At 49.4% G+C, this 16,430-nt stretch overlaps 5 protein-coding genes across 5 annotated transcripts, besides 1 other annotated feature; 2 read left to right on the plus strand and 3 right to left on the minus strand.

The window, feature by feature from the left end:
* Nucleotides 1–1,978, plus strand: ANIA_05035 (uncharacterized protein; the record flags this gene model as incomplete). The annotated part of the gene is made up of 6 exons (XM_657547.2): nucleotides 1–183; nucleotides 263–654; nucleotides 708–756; nucleotides 804–1,170; nucleotides 1,219–1,320; nucleotides 1,368–1,978. The coding sequence occupies 6 exons, from the start codon at nucleotides 1–3 to the stop codon at nucleotides 1,715–1,717; spliced, it is 1,443 nt and encodes a 480-aa protein (XP_662639.1). The 3' UTR covers nucleotides 1,718–1,978.
* Nucleotides 1–16,430: part of a sequence feature (contig 1.84 954..621812(-1)) that runs on past both edges of the window.
* On the minus strand, nucleotides 4,248–5,499 carry ANIA_05034 (uncharacterized protein; the record flags this gene model as incomplete). The annotated part of the gene is made up of 3 exons (XM_657546.1): nucleotides 4,248–4,674; nucleotides 4,720–5,414; nucleotides 5,464–5,499. The coding sequence occupies 3 exons, from the start codon at nucleotides 5,497–5,499 to the stop codon at nucleotides 4,248–4,250; spliced, it is 1,158 nt and encodes a 385-aa protein (XP_662638.1).
* ANIA_05033 (uncharacterized protein) lies at nucleotides 7,832–9,813 on the minus strand (the record flags this gene model as incomplete). The annotated part of the gene is made up of 9 exons (XM_657545.1): nucleotides 7,832–7,845; nucleotides 7,917–8,088; nucleotides 8,165–8,592; nucleotides 8,658–8,684; nucleotides 8,758–9,090; nucleotides 9,192–9,211; nucleotides 9,285–9,433; nucleotides 9,465–9,528; nucleotides 9,584–9,813. 9 exons carry the CDS (start codon nucleotides 9,811–9,813, stop codon nucleotides 7,832–7,834), a joined length of 1,437 nt encoding a protein of 478 aa, XP_662637.1.
* ANIA_05032 (uncharacterized protein) lies at nucleotides 11,972–13,582 on the minus strand (the record flags this gene model as incomplete). Its single annotated transcript, XM_657544.1, has 4 exons — nucleotides 11,972–12,049; nucleotides 12,110–12,900; nucleotides 13,049–13,177; nucleotides 13,231–13,582. The coding sequence occupies 4 exons, from the start codon at nucleotides 13,580–13,582 to the stop codon at nucleotides 11,972–11,974; spliced, it is 1,350 nt and encodes a 449-aa protein (XP_662636.1).
* On the plus strand, nucleotides 15,006–16,290 carry ANIA_05031 (malate dehydrogenase mdhB; the record flags this gene model as incomplete). The annotated part of the gene is made up of 4 exons (XM_657543.1): nucleotides 15,006–15,074; nucleotides 15,138–15,336; nucleotides 15,513–15,863; nucleotides 15,938–16,290. The coding sequence occupies 4 exons, from the start codon at nucleotides 15,006–15,008 to the stop codon at nucleotides 16,288–16,290; spliced, it is 972 nt and encodes a 323-aa protein (XP_662635.1).

A 16,430-nucleotide genomic window follows, 5' to 3' on the forward strand; every position in this document is an offset into this window, starting at 1 on the left:
ATGGCGCAGGGACTATGTCGTGTAGTGATCGGTGTTCAGTTGGTGATCGTGGGTTTCCAGCTCCCAGCCAAGTACCAGCTACATCGCTGGAAGGAGATGCTGCTGTGTCTGATCCCCAACATGACTCTCATGTGGCTTTGTACCTCCGGCTGCATTTTGCTGGCGATTCCTAATCTCAATTTTGTGAGTCTCCTTTTATTTTATTTTTTTTTTCCGTCGGCCGGGACTGCCAGGACTGAACGCTAATATGTTCCGCCCGCAGCTCACTGCGCTGGTGATAGGCTCCTGCGTCACCTGTACCGACCCCATCCTCTCCCAGGCCATTGCCAAAGGCCCTTTCGCCGACCGATATGTTGCCCGCGATCTTCGCGAAATTATATCCTCCGAGGCCGGTGCCAACGATGGGTTTGGGTTTCCCTTTCTGATGCTAGCGACCTATCTGCTGCGGTATACCCAAGGAAATCCGGATCAGGACCACACGGCCCATGCTCATGTCGCGCGCTCGGAAGATGTAGGCCATATGCATGGCGGGCTTGCGAAAGCGATGGAGATGTGGTTTGTCGAGACCTGGGCCTACTACATCATCCTTGGCGTGGTTTATGGCGCCACCCTGGGCTATGCCAGTATGCGCCTACTGCGGTATACCCTCCGAAAGTAAAGCGGGCCTATACCTGATACCATTATTTGAGGATGCTAACCCGTTTCAGAAAGTGGATAGACGGCGAGAGCTACGTGCTGTTCCCGGCTGCGTTAGGAGTAAGTCCTTTTCATGCAACCCGTGTTCATACCTAAACCATTACCAGCTATTCCTCCTTGGAACGTGTGGTTGTGTCGGAACGAACGATCTCCTCGCCTGTTATTTTGCTGGTGGTGCGCTGAATTGGGACGGTGGCTATCTGGCAGAAACCGAAGCCCGCCATGACGAAGTCAATTCATGTATCGACGTTCTCCTCAACTTTGGTGGATTCATGTATATTGGAGCCGTCATTCCATGGGATGACTTCCACCAGCCAGACACCACAGGAATCACATATCCCCGGCTGATTCTTCTTGGCTTCATCGTCCTCCTCTTTCGACGCATTCCCAGCACGCTCGCTTTGTACAGGTTTATGCCCAAGGTCTGCAAGAACTGGAAGGAGGCTTTGTTTATGGGCTACTTTGGACCGATAGGTAAGTCAATACTTGGTCTGTACGGAACTGGTATTAACGCGGTGCCAGGAATTGGTGCTGTCTTCTACGCCGAACACACCTCCCATCTATTCCCTCCGGTAGGCGAGGGTAGTGCCATGGAGGCTCGCTTAATGGGCGCCCTCAAACCAAGTGAGTTGGAATCACTTACTCTCAAACCAATCTAACCTATACCCTAGCAATATATTGGCTCGTGTTATTCTCGATCTTCGTTCATGGCCTGTCCATTCCCCTTCTGAGCATTGCGTACAAACTCCTCAATGTCCCGCCAGAGGTCGACCCCCTGGGACCAGCCGAAGTCCGCCCCCTATCCTTTAACCAGACTCTTCCGCCCAACAGCTTACTACACGCCAAGCGCCGCTCAATCCTCGTTTATAACCGCTTCTCGCGGAGTAAATTCCCCTCCAATATTGGATGGGATCTGCCACAGTTTCGGAGCAATAACAGCTCGCGCGCGACAGGCCATGTTCCGCTGGTTGAAGAGTTCCCGCTCCAGAGCGTCCATGACAGACAGGCCAGAGTCAACTAGTGTTGTCTGATTCTGTTTGTCTGATGTTCTCTTTTCTTTTTATTCGTGATGAACCTCGCTTCTCTGCTTTGACTTAATAGCGCCCTGAAATCTCTATCTGTGTTAGATCAGCTGGTTTTTTTTCCGTGACTCGCACCAGCCCACCATGGTCTGGCCTGGCAAGTCGGCCTATCCCGCCCTAACGCCGGTTGAGCCGCCCCCGTTTCTCATTTCCTTTCCTGAGAGCGTTTATAGACAATCAAATAGAATATTGTACGATCATAGAGCAGTTCAAATACGTGTTCGTTCAGCTCTACCGCTAGTCTCGAGAGTCATGACTCATGCTAGTAGGTGACGTTATCGCGCCAGAGTCATCAGTAAGACTCGCCTCTATGGACAATGTTTGCGATGTGTTAGGAAGTCGGCATCATTCCGTCATTCAAGTTTGACCCATAAGCATAACTAGCAGTTGTTTCCTACTATGATCTGGGCCACTGAGCCGGATCTGAAAGGTTTGCTTGGAAGATACAACCAATAGCGCTGATGGCCGTATAAAGGCCTTCACCACCACCATGTAAACTGAATTCGAAGCAATCCTTTCAGGGCGGATTCAAGTCTTAATATTAGTCTTTTCTAATAGCCATCGCTTGGTTCTGGCTAGAGAACCTAGACATAATGTAGTGTTTTATAGTGTCCTTGACATAGTCTTGTCTTTTATTTATCGACCTTATACAGTATTAAGTGCTGAGTGAGATAGTTTCCTTGTACAACATATCCTTTTCAGAATTTGGCTAATCAGAGGCCTTGCACAAGCAGAGCTTGCTTAACATAGTCTCTGTTATCACCTATACACCTAAATACACTTTTATCCTTGTCGAAGAACTGTTCTTGTGCAAAGAGCAGAATATATAGCTTAGAGCAAGATTATTGTCCCTTACACCAAAGAAATCTTATGTTTAATACAATATTTATATAGTTGGATACCCGAGGATGTTTGCATCGCCGCCTTATTTCTACTTAAGTCAAATAAGCCAAGAATTCCTCCTTTGGGTCAGTTTCGAGATGTCTCAAGGACATTCTTAGATCAAAAGAGGAAAGCTTTTTATAGAAGGGTAGAGGAAAGTCGTTGACAATATTGGCTTGTTCTAAGATAAGACCAGGACTAGGTGCTGGTAAACAAGCGTCCTTGATTATTCTGTAGTGTTACATCTGCCGATTACCCTGTTATGATGGCTTCAACAGTCCGCCAACCTATTAGAATGTCAAGGGCGACCATACATCGTGATCTACGGCTAGTTCAGATAATATTACCATTCTGGCATCGGTAGATCATGGTTTCACCAATTGCTTTTTATCAACACTTCCGGATTTCATATTGTTGATTATCATAGAGATGGACTTCAAATAAAGGCAGCTTCCAATCTAGATTATCTACATGGAATTTCTGGCCTATTTTGAACTACCTATATACCACATATATCGTACTAACCTGCTTCTACTATATATAGGCACCGGTATTGATATCCTTTCTATTCCAATATGCTCTCGTCCATCTCCTGCCTATGCCCTTAACTGACGAAACCGGTTCAGATCTCGTCCTCCGTGTAATTGAGTCGTCTTTACTATGAGACTAGCATGCTACTGCTGTTCCCAGAAGCTGGATCTGCCATATTCACCAGCTTTTCGCGTCATGCAGCTCTCTCGTTTACATTCTGGGCCGTTAACTTCTCGCCTGATATGTGTATCAGGGGGAACTATATCTTGAAGACTCCGCTGGCGCATTTCCGACCAAGAGCCCAGCGGGCCAACGGCGTTTCTAACAAACTCAATTCGATAAGGTGGAGACAAGCTTATTTGAAGAGTGCCATCTAAGCAGGAGTGGTTCGCATGATTCATTACACTATCTTTGATCAATAGACAATACTGGGCTGATGGTATCACTCATGTTGGTACTTGGCCTGAACTCGCGGCCGTCCAACAATACGGTATATTATTGAGCTCGAGAAAGAATCGAGCGATCCTTTCCTTTCTCTGCCGCCAATGATTAGAAATGAGCCCCCTGTTCTCATTTGGAGATCTTGATTAATACTCTCTTTGATTTGATTTAGGGCTCAATGTGCTCATGCAACGATTCAAAGAAACTACATATACGAATATTATTCCAGATTCACACGTCCCTTACTTGCTTTCAGGACTCTGTCATCCAACCTATGGCCTATCCTATAGAAGAATGAGGATTATGTTGTATTCGTGATTAGGGTCATTAGCACTTTGGTCGAAAAGGTACTTTCAAAAACTACTAGCAAGCACCAGACCCCTTGTAATAGTATCAGCCAAAGCGAAACTATACACTCACGCGCAAGGTAATTTTGCGTTTGATTGTATATAAGATGCCTGATTATAATAGTATGGGATAAGATAAAAAGCAACGGACGCTTAACACAACCCACCTCAGGCCCGAACCAAGCCTACCTTCTTTTCAACTACACGTCGTGGCAGATACCCACTCCCCAAATTCTCCATCAGTAGTACAGTACGCGAGGCCCACAACCTAGTACCAGCGAGAATCAGTACTCTCAAACGGATCCAGCCCCAAAGTGACTCGATTCGCATTGACAAATTCCTTGAGCTCATAAAGCCCCTCATGGTCCGCAAAATTCATTGTCTCAAGCGGTTTCGGGTCATCTGGCTCGGGGAGAATCCCAGCCAGATGAGCATTTGGACCAGTGGCTGGATACCCGCACGAATTGATGCAAACGTCTATAAGGTACGGTAATTGGCGTAGTTGTGTGAGGACCGCGTGCCAGGTGCCAGATTGCAATTGTACCAAACATAATTCGATGTGCTTGAGATGATCTTTGCATTGGTCAATCAGCGCGCGGAAGTGGTCGAATCTGATGAGGATTCGTACGAGGCGTAGGGAGGTGAGACGGAGTGCTGGGCTGAAGCGGATAATCCCGAAAGGGAGAACGTCCGTACTGCCAATATGGAGAGCTGTTAAATTAGGAGCCAGCTCTACTAACCTGAGGAGATGGGCGGCGTGCAAATCATTTGGAAGAGCGGCATGCGCAGGAAGTACGGGAGTTCCCCAGTATCGCTGTCCCCGCTCTTGGGTATACGCAGTGACATGCAAACCTAGATATTTCAAGCGGCGCAGTATATTCTCCATCGGAATGTGCAGTGAAGTAGAACCGCTGGAGAAGAAGCATTTAAAGTCATGAGCTACAGGAAAGAAAAGCTCAAGTCCTTCCAAACGCGGTAGAGCCACATATCGTAGGGTAGAAACAATTGCTCTAATAGCGGTACTTTCCTGCTCGCGTGTCAAGGACTCGCTTGAGGCTCTGAATTTCAAAACGCGTAGATTGGATAGTTGGGCAAGACAAAGCGACAACAACCCGGCAAGATCCTGGATATCTTGACCGAATGATGTGCTGTGATAAGAGGGCCATCGGCAGTATCCAGTCTCTAGATGGCGGACATGTGCGGAGTATTTGCTTCTTGAAATCTCAGCAAGTCTCTGTAGGGAGTTCCGGCCGCGTATCGAGGAGTCAGCCGGTGCTACAATGTGTTTGAACAAGTGGCTTGACGCAGCAGCACAGAAATTCCTGCTGACCAAACGTAAGGTCTTGAGTTCTGACCGAGCACTTTGCTTGAGCGCATAGGGAAAGATATCGCATAACGAGTAGTCCCTTTCCACTGTTGCCACCTGATCAACGACCTCAGGATCAAGTTAGCACACAGTCTGGGGTCGCGCACAGGGTTCTTACCATGTGGCAAATCTCGACGGGAATCACCAGTGCCATATTTATATGATAGTACCGCTGTGGTATTCAATAAGAGATTGGTGAAGTTTCGTTCCTGTTGGTGATTCCTTTTCTCGTTGTGCATCAGTGAGGGATTGAATCGCCCTGATTGAGTTGAGAGGCGCATGCGACTAATTATATACGAGTTTCGTGACTGTCAGACTGATTTAGCCGCCGACTGTGCCAGATCCTGCCTTGGTCCAATTAGGCTCAGCCACACTGAAATGGTTGTCAGTAGATACTCCCAACCATGCTGAAGAGTCGGCGCAACGCGTGACAAGGCTGACCTGGTCGCCATTCCCAGCTTGATTCGCGGCCGCGGCTGGAAAGATTGGATGCGCCGGCGTCGTGACTGGCCAATTTTATTCCATGGCTGATACCCAATCCGTAGTTCTTGGGCGAGCCTGGTCTTCGTTCCCCTAAGAAATTAGTCCATACCGATCCCCTCTCCAGAGTGGGACAGTGCCACGGCACGAAAATAGACTTGCTCGGAGCGATTCAGAGCTTTTGAGACCCTTGTCGAACCGATGCATACAAGTATGGGCAAACAGTGACCACGCCTCTCGTGCAGTCAAAGATTGGACGGCGAAACATCCATACATTTCCACCCCACAATATAGAGTTCTGGACATTATACCTTCCCCTCTCACCTTCGCCGAAACGTGATAGTCCCTGGAGCGGGTCAAGCGTCCTTTACAGGATTCCTGATGGACAGCGACTATTAGGACGATTGCCCAGAGCGCATGGAAGGTCTTTGCATCAAGTTCATGGCTGAATAGATGGCGATGTCAAGTATCAAAGAGTATATCACCCAGTGCATGGTTTATATGTTTACCTAGACAGACAGAGGCACAAAGAAGCAGTATAAGCGGAGATTGTGCTGTTCATGGAAGCTATATGAGATTTATTAACCAAGAGTGCTGTCTACAGACTAGAGACACGGCGAACTAATGGACAAGGCAATGGAAGTTTTTTCGGCTTGACGATGTGGGATGCTAGGTATGAGATAACGTATGTCTGGTTCAAGGAAGTTTGGGAACTTGATCTAGTAGTGGCGTGGTCCTTAATGCATGTACAAGTATCTGTTTGCCACTATCAGTCCATTTTTGTCTTTATGTAACTGGCATCCCCAACTCCATTCTTGAGCGGCCTCGAATGTTCCTGAGCCGTGTAGTGCCATCCGAATGCGCAGTACTTGCTCCTCTTATCATGCACTCCAGAAGCCAAAGGTACTACTAGGTAATAGAAACAGAGACCTTGGGCACAACCGGTCAAATTGTTTTGTCCGAGGTACGTGGGTTTACAAATCACTGGTAGATCTAAGGCCTGGCCTTGCCCGCTGTCTCCTCACTGGCCGGCCTAATGTCAGATTATGTTAGCCTTCTTTTCATTTTCTTATTCTTTCTTTTTCTTCTATGTTACCGCGTTGGTCATTCTAACGTCCATAACAGATAACTGTGCTATCCAGTTCAGTGTTGGCCCTACAGAATTGCCGCGGTACCGATAGGGGTGGCTAAACCTGTGGTGTCAGCAGTCAATTGAATTAGTCACTAAAAAACCTTGCGAATTGGGGAGATAAGTGATCTGTGTGTGGACTAGAAGTGGGCGTTGATCGTCAACATGAGACTATATGCTAAGTTGAGTCTACGAATTTGATTTCTTGAGAGCCGCTTGTCTACCAGAAAGCTTTGCATGAGTGAGCTTTCTATCATCAAATGTATGAAGTCCGCATGCTCTGCGGAAGCAACCGAGTCACTCTCAGATGTGATCTCAAAGGATGCCGTACAGTGGCCCGGACTGCATGGCCAATTGCACAAGTCATTGCTCAGAGCAGCCGCAGACTACCTGTCATATCAGTGGCGTGCAGACAATGGCATCTGATATGCATCACACGAAGCGTCCTAGCACCACTACAATGTGCCATACCATCGATGCATAAGTCCCCCAGCATTGACGCCAGCGACGCAGCTCGCAAGATGGAGGATAGGGCTTTTTTGGTCTGGTGCTGCGACCGTTTTGTCAGTGCCGCCACCTCTGCTAACGGCCGAGCTGATGATTCGCCAGGTTAAGTCTATATTTGCTCTGTACTTACCCTGTTCATGGTTCGGACTAGGCTAGCTCATTTGCCCCTGATTACGTTTCCGTGTCTGGCACTTGACCAACCTGGTCAAGTAGACCTCTGCACAAGACAGCGGTAACCCATATCAGCTTCGGCTATTCATAGACAATTGTGTAGCCGCCGGAGTTATGCTTGCACGAGAACGAGGATTTGCACTTCTTCGGAGATCTGACTGACTAATATTAAAAGCTAAACGCAAGATACCAGACAGTTCTATTCCGCTAAAGCTAATTGTGATTAAAATTCTATTTATGCGCTAGTCTAGAATGGAATGGATATAATTCTCAAGCATACACACCGACAACGACCGAAAGTAGCGCCGATCCTAGTAGAAAGCGAGGCATCGTGAGCTGGTACGGGGCACCGCTTGTAGGTTCGGAATCGTCGCTGTCCCTGGCTTGGTTGGCATCCTTGGTGTCATTGCTAGTATCGAACAAGAACATCTTGCGCTGCATGGGCTCTGAAACAAACTGTACAAGTTGACAATTTATATTAGCTTGATTCAAGGCACCTGACGAACCGCCGGGCAAACATCAACGAACATACCATCTTGTAGTTATCATGCGCGACTCCAGGAATATAATACACGGACTGAGTCTCTGGGAACCCGTCGGACAGGTCTTGCAACATCTTATCGAAATTTTGGCCTCGCTCAAGATGCGAATCGCCCTGCCACTGCGCCTCGCAGTGCCCGTCACCGTCGCCATGGTCATCTAAGCCGAATCCGTAAAAGATGTTCCGCGAGAAGTACCGTTCCCGGACCATTGATCGGTTCCCGACGACTTCGTCACGGACATATTCGGGGAGTGCATATGACTGGCCGTCATCGATCCCATAGGGCCAGTCATTGTAGGTGTCCTCGCAGTCATCCTCATGCTCAGGCCGGTCGGAGACGGGCCAGACGTAGGAACCTGGGTTCATGATGCCAAAGGTGATGTTGGCGTCTTCAGGCTGGGCTGGGCGGAGCATGGCGTCTTTTATGGGTCAGTTCAAGTACTTAATAAAGGGGGTACGAGAAAGATCAGGGCGCTGAACATACAACGCTGAGTCATTTGGGCGCCGAGTGCTATAGAATTGCAGATAATCAGCTAGAGCACGACAGAGACCGTCAACCCAGGGTCGACAGAGGTCGAACATACAGTGACTGGCAATGACCACGGTCTCCAGCTCAGGATAAACACTCTTGTTCCAAAAGCTGCTGACGAGCTTATCAAGTCTACGGTATGTCAGCCGCAAGTTCCAAGTGGACCGTCCACAGCCCATAGAAGAGGTGGGTGCCGGCTCGACGTACGCTTCAAAAGAGGAGAGTTTCACATCCCCTGGACCGAGCGCAGGGCCCCCTTGCTGGTAACTGCTGTTGTCAAAGTAGACATCATTCGACTGGACCGCACCGGCGGAATGGTCATCCTCGTTGAGCCATTCCGGGGCGGCGATAATCACGCGATCCATATCTGCGTTGACGCTGTCTCTCCCTGCAGCGCATACCAAAGCGTTGCGCATATCTAAATCATTGTTACATTAGCCCTAGCCGATCGCACCGCGCTCAGCGCTGTGTCATGTGATATTCTCCTACCATTGCAATATTGCCACCCACTGCGTTAAAAGACTTGTCAGAATATATTCGACTATGACAGGAAGAAGCTTCGGGAGACAGTGGGGTACATACTTCCTCCGGGCACCGGCGATTGTGATGACCGCACGCTTGATGTTGCTGGGGTCTTTTGTGTTCTCAATAAAGTACGGCTGAGAGATGGCGAACATGTCAGCTCCAAAGTTCCACTTGTTCCAGGTATCTGGGCCCGCCGTCGCTGGTAGCTTAGCTACCAACCACAGTCGGGGCACGTACCAAAGTAGCGTTGGCCTCTTCGTCCACGACGAGCCTCGCGACGTCAAATCCCGTAACCTTAGGCCTGCAAAAAGCATTAAGAAATGTCCGGTTCTATTTGCGAGGTAATCACCATGTACAGTTCTTTCCACCCGTCATTCTTGTCCCCGTCCGGTACGGCTGTCCCGATCATGATGGTCGGACAACTCGACGGCTGGCTTCTATCATATGCATCGCGAGCACCGCTGAGCACCACCGTCTGATACTTGTCCACTTTGCCAGTTGGTGGCGGGTCGCCTGCCTTGTTATTCTCTTGCAGCCATTCGGCCGCGACCTTGGCCTGGGCTGTTGCTGCGAGGGCTAGCGCCATAGCTGTCGTTGAGAGACGCATGACAGCAGTCTATAAGTGAAAAGTGGTTAAACACCACTACCAAAAGAAAAGAACAACGAATAAATGAGAAGAGTTCTGAAAAGGCGAGAGTTTCTGGGTAAAGCCAAGTCCAGGCGAGGATTGGGGGAGCAGAAGAAGTGACGGAGGCCAGCTGAAAAGTCAACCGCCGAAGAGACAAAGGGGTGGCTGTGACTTCAGGGATCGACGGGGACCACCGGGAAAAGACGCGTCGAGAACCAGCGTAGAAGTGGGATCCAGTGTAAAGTGCCGCTATCACGGCACGATCTTCAAGGTTGCACCCGTAGATCGGGCATGCAGCGTACCGAGACTATGATTGGCGGAGCGCAAGGGGCTCAGGGCCCCTTGAAGAAGTCGTTATCTGATAAAGTCTCCTTTGAGTTTTAGGGCTCAGGGCTTCAAAACACGGTTCAGGGTTTAGGGCTATCGGAATAACGGTACCAGAGTTTGAACAGTTAGACCTAGACCGATATTCCCGATATCAGCCAGCAGTTTCTCAAAATCTGAGCCCAGCATTGCGTTTCTGTCCCAAGGACGCTTCAAGGAGCTTACGTACTTGAGTATCTGGCCCTGACGATCCTAGCGGAAACGGCTGCCGCCAAATTCTTAGGACTTGCCTTATCAACTGATCGTCACTGGGCCTGCTCCACTGCGATAATCAACCCGTGTTAATGTCCCCCTTTGCCTCCCGTGTGCGCCCATCTGCCCTAGCCGGTCCGAATTCGGCAGCGTTGCTGTGGGTGTGTTACATCATTGTCGATTCTTCCTTGCCCCTGAGGCGCATCGGCATTGAAATGATTGAGGGAAACGGATTTTTTAAGATTTCAAAGTTATGATTGAAAAGCTTGAATGCGGCTCAGATTTGGTTCACAGCATCCAGACAGATGATAATCAGACTTCAGCGCTGAGATTGTAGCACATTCATTTCGCTGAGCACTCCTCTTGGTTAGAAAGCTCTTCAATATGCATGAATATCTCAATTGATCTACGAGAGCAGAATCTTACGCGTTCGTAGCGAGAAAAGCCTAACCGGGATTTTCCGAGTAGGCCATTTTCGACAGAAATGATATGCGACGGCAGTGGCCAGTATGATGAAATGATCTCGCAGGGCCTGTCCTGACATAAGTTGATGCTGGATTATGCGAACAACCGATGAGAGGCGAACGGCTAGAGCAGCGACAAAGAGTGGAGTACTGTGATCACAGGATGCTGCTGCTGCTGTGACGTGCTCAAACTAGCTACTAGCTTCGCTCGAAGAGACGCTTCTGAGCGTCCTCGCCGCGCTATCTTGTCCGAAATTTGGCGGAGATTTATGCCTTATAGTACTTGAAAGGTGCAAGAATGCTCAGCCCCTTTCATCAGCATCAGTAACTTGGTGATCAGGGAATTGACATCTACAAACCAGGAACAGACTAATGCATTTCGAGCTTCGTCACTAACGGGATCGACAATCCTGCATTTGGCACGAACAGTCAGAAAGAGGAGACTTAGGCAATCACTGGGCCACTTCCGCCCCACTGCCAATCAATGGCTAGCCCGTGATAGAACACGTTGAAATGTCATAGACTATGAATGTATGTCGTAGCAGTCGATCCGCTGACTTCTACATGTCGTCCGAGTCCAAAATAGCGCTTGGTTTGGCAGCCTTTTGCCGTGTCAAGAGTGAGAGTGTATATATATCCCGCGCATTGCCCGTCTACATCAAAGACAACGATTGGTGCACGTTAGACCACGAAAAGTCAGAAATAAATAACAATGAGAGGCAACCATGCCGACACTTATCCACTACAGTTAGTGTCAATGGGCCTCGGTGTCGGTGTCGGTCTAAGGATATAGAAGAAGTTGGCGCCCATGGGTCCTAAATTTGCGAAAAGCTAACATTGATTCTGAATCTGGATACTTGGATACAGGACAGGAGCTTCCACAGAGTTGACCAAACTGTTCAACAAAAGAAAATATTTCCAGCCTCCCTCACCAACTTAGAGATAATCGATGGTCGCTAGTGTTCAGCGCCTAATAGGCGTAGTACAAGCGGGTCTCGTCGTTCGACTGGCGTATCTTTTTATTCAACTGCACAAGCCAGAGCTTCATCACCCATGCGCCAACAAGACAAGCGATGCTAAACGCTGCGCTCGATGACATGGCAATCGTATACCGGGGCCCATCGGAGGATGGCCATAGGTACTAGTTTGAGGGGCTGAAGTCAGCAGACGCATACCGAAAGCCAGAGCTCGCAGATTCCTGGCAGAGAACTTACAGGGGTCCAAATGAACGAGATGTTAGCAATGGTGTTGACTATGGCGAGTGAGGATGCCTTCTTCTCATTCGTCTGGCCGCAGGTGCTGGATACCCAGCCGAGAATGATGCTATTAACGGCGTAAGTGCCAATCGCAAAGATAATCATGGCCGTGTATCGTGCAGCTGTATTAAGCGTTGCACATCCCAAGATGAATCCAATGATGGCGAGAGACTTGGCGATGGTGATATGCCAGGTGCGCTCGTTCATGCGCCCTGAGTTCCACGACCAGAACACCGAACCGGCTCCCGCAATTAGGTATGGGGGACATGTAAGGACCAGAGTCACTGTGGTGTTAAAACCGAGCGTCTCGACGGCGGTAGGGAAGAAGTTTTTGAATCCATTCGCAGCTAAATGCATATGTTGCATGAAGGCGAATAGCCAGAGCCGAGGATCAGACGCGGCTTCTTTTAGACCTCTCATGGTACTCGATTGCTGGCGTGCACCTACAGTATCAGCAACGATCCGCTCGTAGGCAAGTTTCCGCTGATCAGGAGACAGCCATCGTGTATGGCGTTGATCGTCGGGGAGGGTGAAAACGGAGAGCACCGCGACGACAAAGGTCACCGTGCCCTGCAGAATGAACAGCCATTGCCAACCCTTGACACCCCTCACGTTGTCCATACCATGAAAGACCCCGGCAGCGATGAGGCCGGCAAAGGCAGTGGCGAGAATATTTCCAGTATAGAGAATGGAGATCCGGGTGGCTATCTCTTTGCGGTTGTAGAAAATCGACAGCATGTAAAGAGCGCCTGATTTGTCAGCGGTAGATCAAAAGTGCGTTACTGATAGAATAATCGGTACCTGCATAGAATGGGGCCTCTGGAGTAAGTCAGCGGAAAAAGGATCGATTTCAATCTCAATCATGGGTACACGTAGAGGGTACCATACCGGTTATACCTAGGAAGAATCTTGTGAGCAGTAAGCCCTTGAAGTCCTTTGCCAGGGCAGTCAGTGCACTGACTGCAGCCCATAGGGCCATGAATCCAGCCATGTACCACGAAGGTCTGACTCTAGTCAGGATCATGTCTGTTGTTGCCAGTCAGTGATACGGAAGCCAAGCGAAAGAGGATTGTACGCACTACTCGGGATCTGCCCCAAGATATATCCCACAAACAGGATAGAAACACAAGTTTGATATTCGGACGAGGATAAGTTCAGGTCCTCTTCCAGATCGTTGAGACGCGCCAAAGCAATGGCATTGCGGTCCAGGTAGTTCAACCAGAACATCAGCCAGAGCGTTGGCATTATCCACATGTCGAGCTTCCGCACGAGGCTGATCTCAACAGGATCGGTTTTCTCCTGGGCACCAGAGTAGTCTGCCTCTGGTCTGAAGACGGGTTTCTCGTCGAAGACTGCCGCGTCTTCGTCGTGGTGGCTCGTCACATTGTCGTCCGCGACGGAGTCTTCTTTTCCCTTCTCAGGAGCTGACATTGTTGATAATCCTAAGACGATTGAAGTATAAGACGTAAGAACAAATAGTAGAGACCCTAATATTGAAGATCGAGATAAGAGGGCATTTCACCCCGGTCGATTGGAAGCTTTTATACCAGCCATATCCAGGCGTATGAAGCAGGGAGGTAGATGTAACGCCAGACCCTTCTCCGCCCTGTCACCCCCAGATTTGATTAATAGAGTTTTCCAGTTTGAATTGATAGGGCCTGTGCGGGGGTGGCGCCTGTAAAGTGCGTAGAAGTCAAACCTTCTTTATAGTCTTAGAGTTGTTGGTGCGTATCTGCCTTCCTTCTGGTGCACTCTGACAGCGACCCGTATACATCTTACATGTTTTATATAGTATATAAAATTCAGCCATAACACGATCAGCAGAAACGTGGTGGAACTACTGAAGTCCATAGTCCAGGAGGTCTCCTACCTGTTAAACAGTACGATAATGCCAATGCTCCCTCCTTCAGCTACAAAGGTCATGAAGGCGCACAGCCAAGAGCTGTACTTTATGGCTGATCCAGTCCTAAGAGCAGATAAGCCGCTTTGACTCAACCCAGCTAAACGGGATACGGTGGTCCAGAAGGGAAGCGGGAATTCCGGAGATGGTGGAAAAAAGAACTGCCTGATCGATCTGGCGAACTACAGAGCCGCCACCGTTCTCCAACTGGCGCTTGGAAGACACCACTGGCAGAGTCAATCATGAGCTACTCTAGTCTAGCTTGCTGAGCACCAATTGCTGTCGACGCCGGACAATCCTGACTTACCCATCCCGCCTCTAAGTCTAGTATGTTCGCCACGGAGACAGCTCCAGTCACCTCAGCTCCACTGCGTGTTCTAGATACTATTGCACAAGAGATTGGCAAAGGGAAGACAGAAAACAAAACTATACCGAATGGGATGTCAATTGGAAGAGTGTATATGGAGCACAATCGGGCAGGAGTTCCACGAGAGGTAGGCATACGTAGAAGATTCGTCCTCTTTTCACCGGGGTCGTTGAGCAACAGCACTCAGGGGTAAAGAAACAAACCTCCTTGGCAGAGAGGAGTGAGAATGTCACTGTCTCTGTTTGACGTAGGGCGAAGGGCAACTTACTATGCCTCCCATCGTCTCGCTGTCGAGGCGTGGGTACTATGGTCTCATGAGGGCTCGGCTGAGATTCCTTCCGAGCGAAGAAAGGCTAGTAAATGCGAAAACAAAGCAACGTGCCCAGATGACGACCGGCTGAACCCACCCCCGGAGTCAGAACGGAGTCGATTTGCTGGATGAACCATTATCCTGACCGTGTCTGCGTCATCAGAACCGGGAGGATTCAACCCATGCTGGCTTCACCGCTATATAAGAGCCATTTTGCGGGAATATGTGAAGCCAGCAATCAGGTCTACCTAAGTTTCTACAGTCCTACCCTATCACCATGGTCAAAATTGCACTCCTCGGTGCTGCCGGCCAGATCGGCACACCACTGAGCCTTCTCTGCAAGGCAGTAAGATCCCAGACGGTATTCCTTCCGATAGCCCGGCACGCACGCTAACGTCAGCTGTCTCAGAGTGACCTCTTTGCTGAGATTAGCCTGTACGATATTGTGCATGTGCCAGGTATTGCCACGGACCTGATGCACATTGACACTAGGGCAAGGGTGACGGGTCATCTGCCGGACGACTCTGGTCTCAAGAAGGCCCTCACTGGCGCCGATATTGTCGTGGTAACTGCCGGTATTGCGAGGAAGCCTGGAATGACCAGAGATGGTAGGTTCATGCAGCAGTCTACGAGTGTGTGACCGGTTATTGACGCGAGAAACAGATCTATTCAAGGTAGATTTCTACCACCCTTTCTATTTTTCCTTCTCCCTCTCCATTCTCCTTTTTGTCTATTAATTTTTCTTCGTGAAGAAGAAAGGATTGTACGACTTATATCTAACCAGCGCAGACAAACGCGAGTATCATCCGGGACATCTTTGCCGAAATTGCAGCGACATGCCCGAACGCAGTAAGCTGTGTAGTCACTAACCCGGTCAACTCCACACTCCCCGTTGCAGCGGAAACGCTCAAGAAGGCAGGTGTCTTCGAGCCAACTCGTCTGTTCGGTATAACGACGCTTGACGTCGTGCGCGCCTCAACCTTTGCCGCACACGCCTTGGACAGCAACAGCGACCCAAAAGCCTTCAAGGTACCTGTCATCGGTGGCCATAGCGGCGCAACAATCCTGCCACTCTACAGTCAAGCGGAGCCTCCGGTGAACCTGGATAAGGAGACCCTGGCTGCAGTCATCCACCGTGAGTACACACTACTGTCTACACCATCTCTCTTGTTCTTCAAAAGTCCCATGCTTACCTAACCCCTAAACCAGGTGTGCAATTCGGCGGTGACGAGATTGTCAAGTCCAAACAGGGCGCGGGTAGCGCAACAACATGCATGGCGTACGCCGGCTTCCGGTTCGTCAAAGCCATTGTCGCTGCCATGAACGGTGAATCCGTAACAGAGGAGGCCTACGTCTACCTCCCCGGTATTGCAGGGGGCCAGGAAATTGCACAGGAGCTGGGCGTTGATTACTTCGCCCTCAAGGTCACCTTGGGCCGCACAGGCGCTAACCAGGTCTTGCCCATTGGGGAGATATCTGAGAACGAGAGTACACTGCTGAAGGTTGCTATCAATGATTTGAAGGCCAACATCGTCACTGGGGTGTCATTCATGGCGGCTTGACTGGTATAGAGGATAATGGGCAACACAGGAGTTCTTTGTAGTACATCTTAGCAAGCAGTCCTCTTCATCAAAGTCGTCCAGTGTTCAATTTCACTTCATAGCGCGTAGTGTGCTCTATAGCGGGAATAGTCACAGCTGCT

The sequence above is a fragment of the Aspergillus nidulans genome, chromosome III (genome assembly GCF_000011425.1).
Source record: "Aspergillus nidulans FGSC A4 chromosome III".
In the NCBI taxonomy this organism is placed as follows: domain Eukaryota; kingdom Fungi; phylum Ascomycota; class Eurotiomycetes; order Eurotiales; family Aspergillaceae; genus Aspergillus; species Aspergillus nidulans.